The 21,329-nt window shown below is 45.0% G+C and overlaps 1 protein-coding gene across 1 annotated transcript in view; it reads left to right on the forward strand.

Moving 5' to 3' along the window:
• Nucleotides 1-21,329, forward strand: part of LOC124008454 (zinc finger protein GLI2-like) — a 90,358-nt gene that overhangs the window by 9,006 nt on the left and 60,023 nt on the right. Inside the window, 1 exon segment of the mRNA XM_046319746.1 lies at nucleotides 2,567-2,689. Coding sequence (XP_046175702.1) covers nucleotides 2,575-2,689 — 115 coding nt within the window. The 5' untranslated portion in view covers nucleotides 2,567-2,574.

Consider the following 21,329-nt stretch of genomic DNA (forward strand, 5'->3'; position numbering starts at 1 on the left):
TTCCTATCTTATTCAGACAGTTTCCTGATTATTACGCTTTAATGACCTGAAACTACACTGACTCATAAGTACCGAGGCCATGTTAAATATATAATAGTTGAAGAGTAGGAACAGAATACAGCGCATTAAATCTTTACCTTTGTAGCTCTAGTAGGGTGTGGTTTAGAGGCACATGGGATAGACCCTGTACAAAATTGCAATACCTAAAACAAAACAACAAAAAATCCGGGAAGAGGCTTGAGCTTCTTCTCCTCTCAGAGGAAAGGAGAGCTGAACCGTATCGGAGGGAACATCAGTTAAAGACCGAGGTTCTAAAACAAACAGGCATTGGTTTCAACACACAGACAGAGGCTGAATGAGAAAAGTAGTTTGAGGAGGAGTTGTTCTTCTGTCATAAATATCCTTTTTCTGTTAGGCTTTGCATTGTTCGTTTTCACGGTTAAATGGAACATTGGGTGTCGTCTTTAAAGGTAATGGCGGTTAACTATAGGAGGTAGAAGTTCATTATTCCTCACAGCTGCGTATCTAAATCTACTGCTGGGTTTATTATCATGGTAATTAACCATCTCCTTAGCTACTAAAATAATACTTGTCTATTCCCTCGCGTTTATTTATTTCGCTTTTCAACTTTAATAAAGGTATGATTTATTGTTTCTACCATCAATAGATTTAGCTATGACTCTCAGAGATAAGAAATTCATATCTTGACACAAAGGCACACACAAAAGGAACACGAGCGCGAGCGCATGCACGCGCACACACACACACACACACACACACACACACACACACACACACACACACACACACACACACACACACACACACACACACACACACACACACACACACACACACACACACACACTTGAAATGAACTGAATTTCTTGTGCCATCCTTGAGAACCCATTTAGTTTTCACAGACTGAGTCACAAGCAGTTAACAGAGTGAAACAGTTAAACACGCCGAACAGAGAGTGAATTTGTAGGTCTACATTGTTAAAACACAGTTTACTGCCCCTTGAACAAGCTGGGAGGGTTGGCAGGATGTAAAAGCCTGATGGACAGCTTTGTCTACTGTCTTTACTGTTGTGGTGTCTCTTTGAGACAGCCTAGCAGGTGTGGGGGGCCAGGGGCCCTTTTTCTCCACCGACGCTGCATTGTGGGAAGGTGGTAAATGTGGCACATGAGACAGTAGTGTCGTGGCATTCATTCATGTCCCAGTCAGCCAGTCCTTTGGTGTATTTTGGTTTTCATTAGTAAACATCAGTCAGGCTAGAGATTTTAGCTGCTCAATCCCCCTTCTGGTCATTCATTTCACCTTAGAATTAATATGTGCCATTCACACATTTAGGTGAGGTTGGGATTAGTCTCACAGAGTGTTGAAAGTCTTTAAACTATCCGTGGATCTTATTGACATGCCCTCCTCATCAGTGTCATGGAACAAGAGAGAGGAGAGCAGACAAGAGCAGACAAGAGTGGAGTGAGCCCTGGTGACCAACAGGAGAGATCAAGCGTGCCCCTGGTCATTTGTTTACCTTGGTTTCCATCGGTCAGTGTGGTGTCTGACACCTGTAGTGTCCCATAGCTCTGGCTCTTCTGTCTCCTGTCTCCTGTCCGTCCGGCCAGTCTCCGCTGGGGGAAGATATGACCATGTGTCACAGCTCTTCAGAGGAGGGACAGTTTACCGCTCCTCCTCCCCCATCTCCACATACCCCACTTGCACGTAGTCTGGGCTGGAGGCTAGTCTTATTAATAAGACACCCATTATGATCTAGATACACTAAGGCCAGAATTGACAACACCTTCAAGGAAAAATGGTTTAGATGGCTGTTTGAGGACGTTGATGACTGTGCTCAGGTCAGTTGATATTATAGTTTGCTACACCTGCTTTACACAATATAGGGTAGATAGATGGATACACTAAGCCCGGCCTTCACAACAGGTTCAAGGAAAAACCTCCCCTATATTGTGTAAAGCACGTGTAGCAAACTATAATATCAACTGAACTGAGCCCAGCCTGCAGTCTCAAACAGCCATCAACACGCTCAAACAGCCACCTAAACGAAGAATGACTTGGCAGGCAGCGCGTCGCTTGTTTATCTTTGTTGAACCTAGCCGCTTATCTTTGGTTGCAGTGCAAACATGTAGTGGTTTTGTCCTGAAAGAAATCTAATTTGAGTTGCTGCTTTCTTCCAGGACCCCAGTGATTCGTGCTACGGTTTGCTGTCTCCAAAGGTGGTTTAGCGTAACCGAGCCTGGCTGGCATCCAAGTTTATTTAACTGTGGATCTTTTTATCAGCGCTATTTGAACTGATTGTTCAGCCTCGCTTGCTAAGAATAATACACCCTTATATCTTCAAACGTGCTGAGAAAACACATTGGATCTCTTCAGAGGATGCAGCCTACTGTTTAATGCGGCCTACATATCACTGGCCTACTGTATACAAATCACTGGCCTACTGTATACAAATCATTGGCCTACTGTATACAAATCATTGGCAGACTGTATACATGTCACATAATGAAATGATAATGACGATGCCACCCCATGTCGTTTCCTTCAGAGCTTCTGATGTCCGGAATGGAGACCTCTGCCCCGACGACCACAGAGAAGAAAGGCTCTGGTCTGGATGGAAACGGCTTCACTGACCTGCCGAAGAAACTCTCACCTTCAGCTGTCACCAGAGGTACTGTCCACTTTTCTTCAATGACTTTAAAGAAGGGGGGGGGTCAGTTTTACTGGAAGGATAAGGGTCCGTCTCTATTCTTTTGTGCACATCCACTCCAGGTCAGTTTCTCCTGTCGACACAGGTTTTACTGTAAGGATAAGGGTCCCTGCATCCCTACATACTGTAAGACTGTCACACAAGCCAAGGTCTTACAGAGACTGACAGGGCCCGGGGGTAGGGAGAAGGTTTGAGAGAGAACATGCACATGAAATATACATATCAAAGATAAAACGCGGTCTTGGGAGAAGTTGCTCTGGGCTCTAATCGTCCCTGATAAGGCTCTTCCTGTAGCACCTGGAGCAGTCAGAGGTGACTTACAGTAGAGCTGATAGGAATCAGTAATGTAACGCAGGGCCCTGTTAAAGAGCATCATTAATACTGAACAGGTACTGCAGCACGTGTGCGCGTGTGTGTGTGTGTGTGTGTGTGTGTGTGTGTGTGTGTGTGTGTGTGTGTGTGTGTGTGTGTGTGTGTGTGTGTGTGTGTGTGTGTGTGTGTGTGTGTGTGTGTGTGTGTGTGTGTGTGTGTGTGTGTGTGTGTGTGTGTGTGTGTGTGTGTGCGCGAGAGCGCGCCTCTGTCACAGGGAGAAGTTCATAAAGACTAAAGACAGCGACGTTGCTCGATTTGGCGGCATAATCTCTGATTAATGGTTCATATAACTACACGGGGCTGGCCTGGGAAAGGTAAAATGGCTGTGTTTGTTGAAATTAATGAAAAGTAGCAGTGTGCCTCTTTCATAGGGCGGCCGGGAGAGACAGAGAGAGAGAAGGCATGTTTTAAAGATGTCAGTGAATGTGTGATGAAAGGCCAGTATAATGAGGTTGAAAGACCTTGTTCTTACCTCCAGAGTATCACACTGATGAATTTCTAAAAATGGCTGGTAGAGCAGAGCTCAGTGGGCGAGACGGACCTTCCTTCAGAGATTGACAGAGATGCAGATTGACGGCTAACTTTGAAATGGTAATACAACTTCTTGTGATTTTTAGTGACATTTTTACTCTTTAATGAAGGGCTTGGTGACCTGCCATGATAAAGAAATATCCATTAATTGTTTAAGGGAAGAACAAAGATAAAAAATAGGCCATCAATTTTCTGTCCCTAACGATTGACATCAGGCCCAATTTTTTTTTTAAACCTTCTACAGACCTCAAGTTTGTTTTCATAACCTTGTGGAGTTGCAGCGCAATGCCCGTTAGTCCAACAATAAATGAATGATTTTGTGTAAGAATAAGGAAAGACAATTTGAGTTGACAAAGAGTAAAATAGTAGGCGTCTATAGGGGCGATTCTGTGATGTCTTAAATGTCTACTAGGAATTCCTGCAACAGAATCCAGCAGTTTTTCTCCTAATGTAATTCAGAGTGAACCCTAATTCCTTAACCTATCAGAAGGGCCAAAGCTAATTAGTTAATTTGACCAATTTCAAGATGTCACTGATAACTTCAATTAATACACGTGTATGATGACACGAGGATAGTTTGTCTTTGAAATGACATTCAAGACTAGTGTCCACCACGATGAGGAGAAACAGACAGATAAAGAATGCATGTTTTAAAGATGTCAGTGAAGACCAGTATAATGAGGTTGAAAGACCTTGTTCTTACCTCCAGAGTATCACACTGATGAATGACTAAAAATGGCTGGTAGAGCAGAGCTCAGTGGGCGAGACGGACCTTCCTTCAGAGATTGACAGAGATGCAGATTGACGGCTACCTTTGAAATGGTAATACAACTTCTTGTGATTTTTAGTGACATTTTTCATTCTTTAATGAAGGGCTTGGTGGCCTGCCATGATAAAGAAATGAAAGACAAATTGTTTATTAGGCTAAATGAATCTAGGACGTATTTTACATACACTATAAATGGGACATGAATCAAGCGGGACTTTGTTTTCAATGACTTGTTTCATGTCGACATCAATATCGTTAACTCAATTATATTGACCTACCATTTTATTTCCAGCTAACTCATTAATTTTTTATCACTCTACAATTACTTCAATCATATAACTGGCCATGAATAAGCATTTCTAATATGGAGCTTGGAATGTCTGAACAATGGTTCTTTTGTCGTGAAGGTTTCCAGACCTGAGACTTCTGGCAATTAAGAAAACATTTGACTGGCTACAAACCTAAAATTCTAATCTGTTAATGTGATCACCCTCTCTAATTTAATCTCAGTATGCCTTCCTCAATGGAGCCAATTCACACACGCTGAGGTCATATGTGGAAATACTCTCGGCCGCAGCAAGCGATAGAGAGGCCCTTCTGTTTGGGCCAATCGTCTTCTGTGGATAAGCCCCCTCAGCCCTGTAGAGAGGGTCTTTTTAAAGTAGGTTGATTTAACTTTCAAAGGGGCCTGGAGAGAGAATCTTGATTACCAAGCGCAGGGTAACAAGGCAGGCCCCCTGTGCCACCCCACAATCTGTCTCCTCCCTGCCCTGCTATAACTATGCTTTTCCCTGGTCTACAATGGCTCTGGTTCTGCAGGGTCTCTGCCTGGTCTGCTTGGCCCAGAACAAGTGCTGTGTTCCAGGCTTGTGTTGCTCTGTCCCCACCCCCTAAAGTGGAGCTGCTGTGTTAAACCCGCATCCAACGTCTTCTCTCGTCCCATAACTCCTTTACCCTATCACTATTAGAATAGTGTCACCGTCCATATTTTAATCTTAATAACACCACACACTCCCACCCTCAGTCCAATAGAATCGGGTCTGGGTAGAACCAGCTTATAGAGTCGCAGCTTCATAGGTCTAAAATCTGCCAGCACACCAAGACAGGGCAATTCCTTATCTCAATAACATGCATTATTATTCCTGTTTGCCAGACACCGATAAGTGAATATGCAGTGAGAGTGCAGCCAAAAGAGACAAAGTCCTTGAAGTTAAAAAGCACATTCCCGAGCAGAACCGCCTCCTGCTTTGGAATGAAAAGTAGACCATTGTAATATACCGCCTCTGTTCCCGGGCGCTGTAGCTTTACTGTCAGTGTGTAGTTTACTACGGGCTGGTGGATCCTTGTCAGCTAAGTCGGGCCCACCTCAGAGGACCAGACATGGCCGACCAGCTCCATTATAGAATCCCCCCTGTTTTCATTCTCCTGTCTGTGTTATTTATTCACAACAATATCTTCTCTATCAGAGGACAGGGCTAATGCAGAGTTTTAATGTTATTTACGCGTTTAAAAAAAAAAAACAAGCGCTCTATGTGTGTAGACCAGAAGGGTGGGGGTGAAATGAATGGTGCGCTCCCATCTTTTATATCAGAGTTTAACAATCTGGATTGCTAATAGAACCATTTATCATGGAGCGGTCATTTATTTGATGTGAACATGCAGGCAGCCCAGGTCTGGTCTCATATCCCAGAGGTCTATGGAAATGGGGGGGGGGGGGGGGTGGAGTCGACGCGTGCACACATTGGACTCAAGTAGGAGTCACTTTGTTTAAAATGGGGGCCCAGGTGCACCGACCGACTAGCCTGTCTGGTCCTGTTGATGATGTGTGTGTGTGTGTGTGTGTGTAAGTACGTGGGTGGATGGATGGAGCTTTAGTTGCTGCTCCTGTCCTCAATCTGTCATTTATATTGGTGGAAGGACCAGGAAGGTGATGTTAACTGGACCTATAAAAAGTCTGGCCTGTGACTTCCGGACTGCAGCCCATGTTGCTTATTGAAGCATGGCTGGCCTCCCTTTCTGTGTGTGTGTGTCTGTATGTGTGTGTTCATTGGTAACTGCTGGGCCTGGACACAGCACAGCTAACCCTCACCACTGGGCCGTGCACAGGGTTTTGGTTCCCTTTAATGAATTGAAATGAGCTCCTGTATTTTCTGTGACAGCCCGCATCTGTCTGGTTAGTGGTTATAAAGGCTGCCGGCCCAGGCAGACCGGGTGTATAAGGTTTATGGGGTTTCATGCATGACTTTTATGATTTCAAATCCGTTTCATAATTTGGAAGGCATTTATAGACATCATACATTGTCGAAATTGTACTCAGATTTTCGGGAAGAGGTGAATATTTGCTATAATTTTATTCAACACTTATTGATATGTGCTGGTGAATATTATTTTGTTCTTTGAATAAATAAAAAAAGTTGTAAGCGGGTGAAATATAGGAAGGTCTAACAGGGGTTGAGAAACCGGAAAGGGGCAACGTTTGTTTTCAAAGGATTAAGCTATTTGAATTCCTTTCTCACCTGTCTATCCATGTTTTCTAACCTATGCCATGGGAGCCTGGTGCTATTCGCTGGTAATGATTTGATTCACTGGCTTTGGTGGGCTGGGTGACACCCACTACCGTTAAAAAGTTTGGGGTCATTAAAATGACATCAAATTGATCAGAAATACAGTGTAGACATTGTTAATGTTGTAAATGACTATTGTATTTTTTAATGGAATATCTACATAGGCGTACAGAGGCCCATTATCAGCAACCAACCATCAGCAAGTTTATCAATAGAAAACCATTTTGCAATTATGTTAGTACAACTGAAAACTGTTGTGATGGATGATTAAAGGAGCAATAAAACTGGCCTTCTTTAAACTAGTTGAGTATCTGGAGCATCAGCATTTGTGGGTTTGATTACAGGCTCAAAATGGCCAGAAACAAAGAACTTTCTTCTGAAACTCGTCAGTCTATTCTTGTTCTGAGAAATGGAGGCTATTTCATGCGAGGAATTGCCAAGAAACTGGAGATCTCGTACAACGCTGTGTATTACTCCCTTCACAGAACAGCGCAAATTGGCTCTAACCAGAATAGAAAGAGTAGTGGGAGGCCCCGGTGCACAACTTAGCAAGAGGACAAGTACATTAGAGTGTCTAGCTTGAGAAACAGACGCCTCACAAGTCCTCATCTGGCAGCTTCATTAAATAGTACCTGTAAAACACCAGTCTCAATGTCAACAGTGAAGAGGCGACTCTGGGATGCTGGCCTTCTAGGCAGAGTTCCTCTGTCCAGTGTCTGTGTTCTTCCAGTGTCTGTGTTCTTTGCCCATCTTAATATTTTCTTTGTATTGGCCAGTCTGAGATATGGCTTTTTCTTTGCAACTCTGCCTCGAAGGCCAGCATTCCGGAGTCGCCTCTTCACTGTTGATGTTGAAATGGGTGTTTTGTGGATACTATTTAATGAAGCAGCCAGTCTACACTGTATTTCTGATAAATTTGATGTTATTTTAATGGACAAACCCTAACCTTTCTGAACGGTAGTGTACATCTTGTTGAGAGTGAGTTTGTCATTGTAGAGTGTGATTGATGTGGCCCGGCGAGCACCTCTGGCCCCCTTGGTTCTCCCCTGCAATGCTCTGGCTCTTTCTGCTGAGTCGGGCCGCCCGTAGGGAGGATGCCAAGTACTTAGCACCTCCCAGTCTAGCCCCCTGGACCCGGGACCATGCCTAAACAGAGTCCCACAGCCCCCACAGGCCAAGCCTAAAAGGGCTCAGAGAGTCCCACTGCGCCAGGGGAGAGAAGCAGAGAGGGAGAGGAGCGAAGAGGGAGATGAGAGACCAGGGACAAAACAATGAGATATATTTTCTTCTGAGCCTGTTTCCTCTTAGACAATGCCTTATGCCTATGTTATTCTTGAGGTAATAAACAGAGGTAATGATCAATGACGGGCGGCACTGTCGTAGCTATCTTTACCGGGCTAAACATTGCTGGCTGTTAAAGTGCTTAGGTCCTCTCATGCCTTAGCCAGTATGAAGGTGGTTAGAGCTACAGTAACATTATTTTGATTGGCTGGGAGGAATGGAATCCCAGACCCTGGTCATTGGAATCCTCTGCTAGATGGATGGAGATGGAGGATGGGTCTGGGCTGTGTAAATAGTGTTTTAAAGAGAGGTGTGTTAGCGATAAGGATGCTTTCTTTATCACCTCCTTGATGTCTGGTCCTAGGGCCGGGGGCTGCCTGGCTACAGCAGGAAATAATTGATGGCGGCTGAGGCTGGATCGAGGATGTACGGGCCCCAGCCCCCGGCCCCCACCACTGGCTCCCTCTGCAGCAGCAGCACATGAGCTACTGGGGGACAGGCAGGGAGCACTTGGGGGTCAGGCCGCTGGCAGAGAGAAATGCAGCAGAAAAAGCCTCTGCATCCCCTAGTCCAAAAGGACGGCCACTAATCTTCCTGAGAAGGAAATTTTCTTTTCTTTTTTCTCTCTGTCTCTCTCTCTCTGTCTAAATGAGGCCTTCTCAGGGAGGGTTCACAGGGCTTGGGAGAAACGAGAGGGGAAACGAGAGGAGAAACGAGAGGAGAAACGAGAGGAGAAATGAAAGGAGAAGCGAGCCCGCTGACACTGAACTAGGCAGACTGGAATCTCTCATTCTTAACAGCCTTGTGGCATTTTATATCCCAAAAAGTTGGATATAAAATGCAATTAACAGTGAACAGTAACATGTACTGTGCATTTGAGAGAGGATAAATAACCATAGAGGCATACTGTGTCAGTAGTGTCTAATATGAGCATGTATTGATTAAGAAGTCAATGGAATGAATTACAGTTGCACATTTTCAACTGGATTTCCTCTAGTTAGTTAGGTCATTTGTAGCTGATGTGCTTTCAGGTAGTAGTGGCTGTAGTCTTTCAATAGAGCGTACTAGTCTTTCCACATGGAAACACTCTGTTGTTCTGAGGACAGAATAATCGGCTTGGTAATGGGATTTCTTTCCGCACAAATACATTTCTGTGGCTTTTTTGTAAACATTTAGCTAGATGGCTTTCCAAGATGCCCTCTTCCTTCTCCCTTTTATCTGAACTTGTACTTGGGGGACTGGCTAGCTTGGAGGCAGCCATTAAGATTAGGTAGACTAAGTGAAAACAGAAGTTTTTTCTAATTTTGCTGTCCATTTATAGGCAGGGCAATTGATTGCCCAGATAAATATATACTTAAAATCTCTCTCTCTCTCTCCCTCTCTCAAGAAGTTGTTTCTTGTTGTGCTGGGATATCCTTGTGATTAGAGAGAGTTAAAGTTTAAAGATGAATGGCCCAGATACTCAAGATATCAGATATATTTTATGTTGCGTGATTTTTGTCTTCCTCAAGCAAAACAACTAATGGGGAAAAAACCATAGCCACTGCAGCTGTATTGAGTATCTAAGACTGAATTATTTCAAAAGGTGGGACCTGTTATTAAAATATCCCAATACCGAGGTGACTATAGTAAACTATAAATCTATGTTTTGTTAGCTGAAGTCTTGGTTTTCCGGTTCATCACTGTGAATCAAGAGCAGATTTCTAGACCTTCTAAACAATCCCTGTAATAATGGGTATCAAAATATACTTGTCCCATTGGTTTACTTCTATTCCAAGTTCAAAGTCTAATGTAATAGTGAGCTTTGGGCAACAACGTCTAGAAACATCAATCGATCAAAACCATTAAACTGAGTTGGCATGCACTGAGCCCCAAAAACAACATGCTACATTCCTGGAGATTTACAAGTGTTGGAAGAGAGGTTTGGAGAGGTTGAGAGAGGTTTAGAGAGCGATATTTGGATGCTTCAGGGGATTAAGAGTCTAACCCCCCACTTCTTTTTCCCCTTCATCTTCTTCTTCAAGAAGCGACATACCGTTCCCAGCAGGTTCTGATTTAGCGCTGCTTTCACTGTCGTGTGTTGTGTTGTGTTCTTAGAAATTCAAATGACTCCTTGTCGTCTCTGAAGAGGGTCCATGTCTGAGTTTTGGGGCAGGTTGGTTGCATTCTATTGTCCTCTTCAGATCACCATATTGCTCTTGTAGGCTGCAATACAGACCCAGTGAGCTACCCTTCTCAGACAGAGAGGAAAGGGCTCTGCAGTCCAGAACATGGGAATCTGCTGCCACTACCAGCGCCCCAGTGATCTCTTGCTCTAAGTCAGGGATCTAGCCCAGCCCCAGACTGCCACTGTTAGCTCACTGTCTGACAGCGTAGCCACAGGGCCTGTGGATTACCCAAACCATAATAAACACAGACAGGGGAAGGGGAGCACGTGGGAAAGGACACGACACACACACACACACACACACACACACACACACACACACACACACACACACACACACACAGAACAAGGGCAGCTAGCATGGTGCACTTGTGTAAACAGGTCAGGGCGTGGGACCCTAGCGAGGGGCGGACGGGTCATCTGAGCTCAAACCAGACTGACTAAAATGTTCATAACGGACCTCAGCTTAGACACATCTGCCCTCTGCACAATTAAAACACAACACGTGTGTGTATGTGTCCGTTTAGCTCGTAACCTCATACGGTCAACCGAGGTTCACTTTACCATGACGCTGTGTGTTTATCTGAAACATGGAGTCTTCATTGCAGTGGGCTGGGTCAGTTGCTCAAAGAAGAGACAAGCTGAGGCTACACCTCTCTCAGCCTCTCCCCAGACAGAGCCTCTCAGAGCTCTCTCTCCGCCTGTTCAGTAGTTAACTGTTAGGGTCAGGACTGGAGCACCAGGCAACAGGACAGCAGATGTACTCATGTGGTACTGATCTGTGATACTCAACCATCCAGAAAAGAACACATCAAGAGTTATTGAGCATTGCAAATCACTGTGGCTGCAGCAGGAGTCTGTGTCTCAGGCGCTGTAGTCGTGTGCTGGTGCTCGCCCTGCTGCACACAGTGCTCATTTGCATGATGAGGGGATGATAAACAGGTGAAGGGGAGGAGAAGAAGAAGCGAGTGAGAGGGAGGAGACAAGAGGACACCCTTGGGTGAGTCCTGACTGGCCCATGCGAGACACTATCAGAGTATTTGTGTTGTGGTGTAATATTGCTTTGTTTTTCTCTCTTCCTCTGTTTTTCTTCACTCGATCGTGTTGCGTTGTGTAGACATTACCCTGCCAAGGGTAGTCTGGCTGGCAGCCAGTTGTCCCTGGGCTCCAGGTAAACCCTCCCTCCTCCGTTAGTCAGTCAGGCAAGCCTCACCCTACTGGGGGAGACGAGGAGAGGAGACTCCCAGGCGTCTTGGATCTGTGAGGGCCGTCACGGCTGTGCCAAACCCCAAAACAGGCCCCCGTCCTCTCACGTCATTCTGCCTGGTGGTGCTGGTGGGATCAGTCTGGCAATGCTGTGTGTGGAGTCGATCCATTCACACCTTCAGGCACCCTACAAACATTGAGGCTTATACAGTACAGTGAGGGGAGGAAGTCCTTCATGACTAAACATGTATCGAAATATTTATCACATTAATGCAAGTAATGAATTAGGGGTCCCTACATTTTGTTAACTGGACCTGAAATAGTTAATTCACTTGATAACTCGGTACTTTGAATAGCTTGTGGCCTGACCCAAGTTGTTGATTTACATCCCCCAATTATTTTTCTAAAAGTATAGTGAACAAATAAGAAATGCTACTTGGAGGAATGATAATAAAGGCCCAAAGTGTTGATGTGGAAATATTTCCCATCCCAGCATGGACCCGTTCCTAACTCCATCTGACAAAAGAGAGAGAAGGAGGAGGGAAATGGAAGGAAGGAGGGGGGCAGGACATGAGGAATCTGTGGGCTGAAGCAGAGAGGCAGAGGGAGACACAGGAGACTGGATGGGTGGGTGTTGAGCAGGGTGGTGAGTCGGAGGGGGTTCCGTTTGGATCAACAATGAGACCCTCTCACATCTATTCAAGCCTCCTTCTTCATTTGTCCATCATAATGACATGTGATTCTTTGGGGGGATTTAAGACTGGTTAGTGGTAACACCAGCGTTCCCCATGCGTATTCACCCCCATACAGTGGGGAAAATGCAGCTTCTATGAGGCAATTTGTCTTTGTAATGTTATCAAAAGGGAAAATATGAGCTATGAGGTGAGATATTTGATATTTCATTTTATATATATGGTCATTTTTTGAGACATTTACCATTAACTCCTAGCCACCTCAGTTCCCTCAAACTCATTTTTTGATCTGATTTTGAGGCATTACCATTCATAGGAAAAGAAATATTGTAGAAAAGAAATGTGGGGGACCTTTTTTTTAATACAAAATAGTAATAATTTGTCCCCTTTTGTATTTCAGTTGCAATATTTAACTGCTTTACTAGTAGTGCAATAAAGTTTTACCTATTATCACACTGCTTAAAGGGGATTTGAAATAAGAGAAGGCGGACTAATTGCCCTGTAACTACGGAGACAAACAGCTGGAGATGAAGCAATAACATCTCATTAAAACTGTCAAGAGTTTAATACACAAATCAAAGCTCAAAGGAGGATAAAACACCACAGCAGTGTATTTGTCTGCTAATTATGAATCACTACAAAAAGACCAGGTTCTTACAGTACATTTATGGTTTGAAAATAAACCTTAGGTGTTCCACCTCTGTTTTTGTTTTGTTTTACTGTATAACCTATAACGCATCCAGTCCACACATCACCAGTGGCCCATGGCCAACAATTAATGACTATTAAACAAGTGCAGGGGGTTTCATTCCCTGATTGAGCCGTATTTTCCCTCATAAACACAGTGAAGTCAACGGGCCCCTATTAGCAGGCCTTGTTCTCTCTCCGAGAGAACCAGAGAGAATTAAAAAGACTCCAATTAAAGGCTCTTCGTTGGAGTGTGAACCCAGACCAAATCCAAATGTATTATACATTTCTTGAGCATTAGATTCAACGCTCTCACACCCCTCGAGTAAATACATACGTGTATAATGTACACTGATAATGTGAAAGCAATAATCAAATAGTTTAGTTCATCAATCGAGTTATAGTCCATAAAACACAGAACAAGTACACCCTTGCAAATGTTGGAACTTCAAGTCAGTCAGCCTCCAAAATTCCGGCTAGACCCCAGTAGAGCTGGGAAGTCCCACAAACCTTCAGTGGAACTGACAAATCTAGGCCCAACGAAGGTGACCATATTCCCCTCCGGTAATGAACGTCTCTTCCCCTCAGGGTTGACGAAAGACCTGCCTTTCAATGAGACCCTTTGTACTTCCCCCAAATGGGGGTTTCTCTCTCTCCCTCTCTCCCTCTCCTCTCCTCCTCCCGTCACTGCCACTCCTCCTGATCCCCCATCATCAGTCAGTCTGCCTGCCTAAAAAAGGCCTGGGACGAGAAGGGAAGGGGAAGGAGATTCCAATGGAGAAAGTCAAAATACCCAGTTGCCCTTGAGTGAAGTGGCAGGGAGGGCAAACCGAGGCATAGGGGCTGCATCCCAAAAGGCAGCCTTTTCCCTATTTAGTGCACTACTTTTGACCAGGGCCCATAGGGTAGTAGGGTGCCATTTGGGTCGCACACAGGGTTTCCATTGATCGCGGTGGTGGAGGATGTAGAAAGTCAGAAGGTGAAAGAAGACTAAATAGTGAGAGATTGATCTGTTTTCACTAGCTAATGACTTGGCTAGCAGTCCTGCAGATTTCACTGAACAGCGTGTTAAAAACAGGGCAGGGATGGATGGACCTTTTCTCGAGTTCAAGATCAAATACTGATACGCATATTTAACAAAATAAAATAATTTGACCGACAAAATCTAACTAACTCTAAATTTAACTTACTTGATACGCTGGCTTTTTCATTTAAATATTATCTCTACCCCATGTGGTTGGAACTCAACTAAAAACACAGCGGGAACACCTTTTGGAAAAACTCGTCTCTGAGCTGTGGGTGTAATGACACATTTCTCATTGAAGGCAAAACTCAATCATATCTCACAACCTGTCAGCTCTATTACCTTGTAGTGGTTGGAGGTTGTAGTTGTACAGAGCCGACCCAGCGTCTGGGGTGTAACCAGAGTAGAACTGATAGTCCTGCACAGCAGCACTCTCTCTGCTTTGGCTGTGGCCCCATAGTCACACACACACACACACACACACACACACACACACACACACACACACACACACACACACACACACACACACACACACACACACACACACACACACACACACACACACACACACACACACACACACGTGTGATGCAGCAAGCAGGGTTTAGTGAGCATCGCTCTCTAACCAGCAGGACCCATGATTTCTCCCCTCGTATCACAATCAAGGGGATTCCTCCCTTCCTCTCTCAAATTATATTGGAATCACTGAGCTCTAGTCCATGTAATTATGAGAAAGTGGTAAGATTGGTAAGATTGATAGTAGCTGAGTCTGAGGACAACTCACAAACAGGGTCTCAGGTCGGTAAAAACCTTCACTTGTTCAGTTCTTTCTTTTGAGAGTGCAGCTCAAGATTGTAGTATTATTTGGAAAACTTGAATGTGTCACGCCCTGGCCATAGAGAGGCTTTTATTCTCTATTTTGGTTAGGCCAGGGTGTGACTAGGGTGGGCATTCTAGTTTCTTTATTTCTGTTTTCTATTTCTTTGTTTTTTGCCTAGTGTGGTTCCCAATCAGAGGCAGCTGTTTACCGTTGTCTCTGATTGGGGATCACATATATATGTTGTCATTCTCCTTTTGGTGTTTGTGGGATCTTGTTTTTTGTTAGCTCTGTGGAACCTGCAGAACGTGACGTTCGTTGTTGTTTTTGTTTGGTGTTCTGAGCTGAGTAATTAAAGAATCATGAACACTTACCACGCTGCACCTTGGTCTCCTTCCGACGACAAACGTTACAGAATGAGGATTCTCACTTGTAGCCCTTTACTGCAGTCAATGACCAAAAGCGCCCTCTTTGGCCTCATGGGTGGATTGTTATTCATAATTAATAAAAAATAATTTAAACAACGTAAATCTGGAGTTTCAATGTCAAACCATTTTGTTATATTTCAGCCTTCTGTGATGTATATAAAGTGTAATATTGGGATGCAAACTCAAAATGTAATACATTTAAACTCTATATCTGACATGGTACAGGTGTCTTCTTTTATTAAGCCCATAACCACGTGTCTGAAGACTACCGAGTATCACTCTGTGTGACCCTGATTTAGACCACTGCAGTAGGTTAGAGCAGCAATATTCTCTAATGGGCTTTTATTTGAATATTGGATTATACATGTGAATGTTCTTTCTGTACAGTATGTATGTTAATTAAGGTATACGACAAATGGATGAAATGAGTGTCGTGTTTGTTATTACTGTCTGATGCTCTCAGTAGGCCAATGGTCCTTCTGTAGACTAATTGTTGGTGTAACATGCTTTGCCTACCACTGCTTTAGTTGATTGGAAAAATATATATTTTTATTAAGCATTGTTTGAATCTCTTGTTAAAATATCCCCCATCTGATTTGTGAGTTGTTGAGATCTCTGTTAATCTTATACTCGCTTAGATGAGAGGTTTGAGTTCCGTGTTTTGACTGTGTACTCTTCTCTCTTTGTGTGGCCAGCCACTTTCCCAGACTAAGCACTGTCATTACACACTGCTCTGTTTGCCTGGTTTGTGTGCCCCTGCCATTGGTATTCAGCCCCTGAATTACGGGGGTCAGGGGTGTCCTATTAGGGATGTGTAAGAGAGGGATGGCTGGAGAGGGTGGTGGAGTCAAGTCACTGCTGCAGTCTTAATAAAGGCCTGGCCCGAGCCTCATCCAGGCCCATAATGTTGCAAGTGTGCACAGGGCTTGTTCAACAATATTTGCCAGAATGTTAGAGATTTTGAATAGTCTAGTGTGCATGACCAAAGGAAAGCTAGGCGGGATGTAGCCTACTGACACACAGAGACAAGCAGCTGCTACTGCAGCCAGACTACAGAACATGTCAAAGGATGTGACTAAAGTTCTTGGCCAGGGTTCTGAGACTAGAGTGGAGGTATCCTCCTGGCTGAGCCCCGTTGGCTGGTTCGATGTGTGGCCTGGCCTGCTGCTTAGTGCTGAAGTGAGAGCGACAGCAGTGAGCACGACACAGGCAGAGCTGGAGCAAGAATGGAGCAGGCTCCCGTCGCAATGTCCAAAGAAAGGGGGATGAAAGCAAGGCAGTGGCGGAGCAGGGTCAGGAGAGCGATAATACTTGGTCCTAGTCAGAAACACTGGTCTGAGATTCACAGGCTAGTGAGGCTACAGGCTCCTGCCATCATCTCTCCATAAAAAGCAAGTGTCACTCTCCCTCGTTCGGGCGGAGTTCGGCGGTTGAAGTCACCGGCCTTCTAGCCATCGCTGATCCTCTTTTCATTTTCCTTTGGTTTTGTCTTGTCTTCCATCACACCTGGTTCCAATCCCATCAATTACATGCTGTGTATTTAACCCTCTGTTCCCCCTCATGTCCTTGTCGGTGACTGTTTATTGTAAGTGCTTGTTCACGGCTGTCCTGGTGTGCGCGGGTTTATATACCCATTTGATTGTTCTGTTTTCCGGTGTTTTCTTTTTGTTATTAAACTGCGCCGTTCGGAAACTGTTTTCGTTCTCCTGCGTCTGACTTCTCTGCTGCCAGTACACACTCCTTACAGCAAGGCTGTATTCAGTGGTTTTTTTCCTGTTCATGTAAACTCTTGTGGCAATTTTCATATGTTCGGGAAATAATCCTTTAGTAGAAAATGTTCTGGCGTTGGTCATCTTTAATAAAAACAACAGTCGTTCCTCATTAACTGTTGTGATAACAGCTGACGTGAGGTGCAGGCGAGCCTCTTTTTTGTTTGTTTTTTTTGTGCCATATGAATAACAAGTTTTGGGTCTTTGTTTTTTAACAGAGTTTCATTTCTCATTAACAGTGTGTGTTTGTTCTCTTTACTCTGCCCTTTATGTTTGAAAACGTTCCATGAGGGCATTAACTCTTTATTCTCCTGTTCCTTATCAAGGTAGTTGTTTACGAACTTGGAACGTTTCCATCCCATGTTCAGCTACGTTCGTACCTTCTAATTGTAAACTTGTGTGATGTTCTTCTGCTGAGGAGAGAGCAGAGGACAGCACCGAGCGGAGATCTAGGAGGGGCAGCCAGCTGATCTCTGAATCGCATTAAAAAGTCTTTGGGCATCACGAGCCCCGCCCTGGGGGTACCAGCGGGAGTCGCGTTATAGGGTGACCTGGGAACGCAGGGAGCAGAGAGTCAGAGAGGTCACTGCCACAGATCGTTATCTGTACCTGTCATGCACACTCGGGGCCTCTGGGACCCGGCCGGGGCCCCACAGAGCACAGTGTAGGGACAGAACCTGTGTGAGTCAGCATTCCAAGGCCATTCCTCTCACTTTGTAGTCTGACAACATGATGGACAGGCCCGTCCCCACGACACAGGAAATGGCCCCACTCCAGCAGGTCTGCACAATGCCACAGAGTATTGTGATTTAAGAGGAGTGGTTATTTGAGGGTATATGCTTTGTCTCAAGATGGCAAATGTTTGTTTTTACCTTTCCTCTCTCTGGTGTCTGAGCTTTATTTAGTTTTAGAGACTAGCAACAAAAATGCAAGCTCTGGTGAAAAAACATATGGCTTAAGAAATGTGATTGTTCTAGAATAAGGATGGTAACTTGACTGATTGATCATATTAAGTCATTGCTTTTCAATTGAAAACACGATTCAGTCCTACAGCCACAGCGCATAGTTACTGTAGTGTTCAGTAATGTTTTGTACTGCGGGGCTTGGGCTTCTAGTGGCGTTCTACCACAGCGGGGGCCTTTTAAAGCTGTTGTGTGAGTGACTCATGCCTGAGTCATATTCCGCCTCTGAAGTGTTCGTCATGGAAACATGCCCGGGGTTCTGTTTAATTTATCTAAAACCTCATAAAACAAAGTACACCTGACATTCAAAACTCCAGCAGACAGACAGACAGGCAGGCACAACAATAATGCTCCACAGCTGTTTTTAAACACAACATGGAAAACAGAGGAGCGTTGCTGCTGTAACTAACTCTCATCCCCTCAGCAGATCACTGTCTGTCTTCTCCGTAGTCTGTAGCAGTGGATCTATCTGACCGGCCTCTGTGTCTTTCTCCCCTGTGTGTGGGACAGGCGTTTTCCACCATAGTGATGTTTTGACACCAGAATAATAGCCCTCTTTGTGTGACTGCTTAGGGTGGTTGAGTGGGTGCAAACCAAACAGGCTCATTCAATGTGCCGGCCAAGTTAATGCACCATTAATAATGGTTGGGGGTGAATTATGGGAGGGGATAATAGGGGAGCGAGGGGTTGAGGGGTCGAGGTGGGACAGGAGACAAAGAGTAGCCAGAACTAGGTCACCTAAACATGACGGAGCGAACAGGCTCCCAACACCACACCATGGTGTGACCACACTCAACACTCACTGACCTATTCCGGAAAAGTGACTTTACAGTGACAATGAAAAAGACTGCAATCTGCTATTTTAATTCCACAAGCGTGCATACAGTGTTGGCCACTAATTCCATCCCTTACGGATACCTGCTATTACATTTCTCACATGTCAACAAAAAGGCTTCACTACTCGGGGGGGGGGGGGGGGGGCGCCGTCTGTAGCGTAGCCCTGAGAGAGCCCCGAGGCAGGCTGAAGAGGCAGCATGGGCGTCCTGAGCTAGTCAGCTCAGTGGACCAGTGGGGGGGATTGACCAACCCTGAGCAGGGTTTATTCCATCACCCAGACAGGTCCATTGTTCACACGCAGCGGGGGAGAACAAAAGGCGAGCGCTCTGGAGAGTTCAGGAGGCTGCATGCGTTCACCTGATTCACTGACTGGGCCCAATCCCCCCCATGGGGGGAAACAGTGTTGGAATGTCCCGGTGCTTAGGCCCTCACATCTATTAGTCTTTGGGTGATAACATTTGTTTTTACATCTGGTGGAGCACCGCAGCAGGCCCTCTCACTTTCTCATAGTCACATACACACCCTTCCCCACACACACACACACACACGCACACATGCAGAAACACTGGTTTCTAATGGGACCGGACTGTACATTGCATTGTCTGAACTGGCCTGGCCTGAAGCACTAACACATTTGATGGTGGAAAACTCGTTTATTGTTTAAACGTTACAACTCTTCATGCTATTTCACACAGAGATCCATCCACTTAGGGACATTCCCACAATTATACGAAGTGGAATCCATTCTGTGTCTGTCTTTAAGTCAGCGTATACTTACATCAGGTGTTGACAGTCCTATTGCTTTTCTGTTATACAGGCAAAAATAAATCCCTCTCGTTTCAGGTCCAAACTGATCCCAGATCTGGAGGGCGTAATAGGCTCACTGGGATTAATGGATATCCTGGGAGGAGAGACCTCAGCAGTGAAATTAAAAGCTTTTCTGTCTTACTAGCAGAATGATGGGGGGAAATTAGCCTCACTCAGACAGGAAATACCTCCAGTACAATCTGCCTGGGGTCCTAACTACAAAACCCCATGCCAACTGCTGTTACACGCAGGGCCTCATGCTGCACGGCACTCTGGGAGATGACAGGGGAACAAGCGGCTTTAGATTTTCCGATTGGCTTTCGGAATAGCTCTCAGTAGCCTCTCAATTTTAAAGCTTTGAAAGTACAAATGTGATTATAAGGAATTACACCAAAAGCTCCACCATGTCCTTCCTGTTATTGGTCAATTTGAATTGTTACCTTCAGTGTAATATTTACGCTACCCCACCATGAGCTGCGGGACAGGGAGAGAAGGGGGAAGTTATCAGAATTTGCCAGCTGGGTCCTGAGCCACCTACCAATAACCTCCATGCATCACTGTGCTGTGTTGTGCTGGTGGCTACCTGGCTGGCATTACCAAACATCCTGATGGGCCTCTGTCCTCCGCCACGGCCCGATACAAGCGGCGTGTTGTTAGCATGCTGTTTGTGTTAATTTAGGAACTTAACGACAGCAAGGGTCTCCCAGAGACTGATTACACAGTGGATGTAATCGCCCAGCAGCATCACACCATCGCTACAGGTCTGATTAATCACCACACTGCCTAATAGCACTGCTTAACACACAGGTTTGTCCTGATTTAAGTAATTACCTTAAACCAGAAGTTTATTATCTTTACGACTGAGCCCAGTGATAAAAAAAGGAGACTGTCGAGAAAAGCCAAGGAAGATTGTACCTGGTGAATGAGGGACATAATTCAAATACAATACATTAAATATGGCGCTGCCGCGGCTGTCAAAGTGCTCGCCTGCCAACATTCATATTACCCCACTGGAACACTTTACAGGGGGCGGCTTGGATTACACCTCAGTGAAGGGTGTAGGTACCAGCTGAATGGGGAATTACTCCAAAGGCCCATTTAGATCTGCACCTTTAAACAAGGTCCTAGTTCATTTCAAACAGAAAGGGGGAAAAACATTGTCGAGCTCTGAAGAGAACAACTGAAAACAAGTGACTGTTTGACGGCGTGTATATAAGACTGTGTATTAGCTGTGACCATGTCAGCTGATTTAATGGTGTGAAGTGGCGTCTTGATGAGGTTGGATCGCAGTCGGGCAATCGGAGTGTTCTCTTTCCATGGTGTGGGACGTTACTGAAAGGAGGGGGAACTAAATAACGAAGCTGGGACTGTTTATGAATGATGCACCATTCTTCTCTTCTTCTCCTCATTGTATACAGCCCTGTCGGTGATGGATGGTTGTGAGCCAGAAATAGCCCCCGCTTCCTGCCTCTTCGCGCTTCTCACCACTCCTCTCCTGCTTCCTAGTCTGATCGCTAAAACAACGCTAAAATAGAACCAGTCTTCCAACGGCCCTGTCCTTTCAGCACTTTATAAACAGTCTCTTCTGACTCGATGGGACGCTGCCCAGTATCCATGACCTGCCAAGTGAAATGTGCAACTCTATAACTTCTGTATTTGCAAACAAGGCAACGGTCTTCATGACA

The sequence above is a fragment of the Oncorhynchus gorbuscha genome, linkage group LG21, assembly GCF_021184085.1.
Source record: "Oncorhynchus gorbuscha isolate QuinsamMale2020 ecotype Even-year linkage group LG21, OgorEven_v1.0, whole genome shotgun sequence".
NCBI classification, from domain to species: domain Eukaryota; kingdom Metazoa; phylum Chordata; class Actinopteri; order Salmoniformes; family Salmonidae; genus Oncorhynchus; species Oncorhynchus gorbuscha.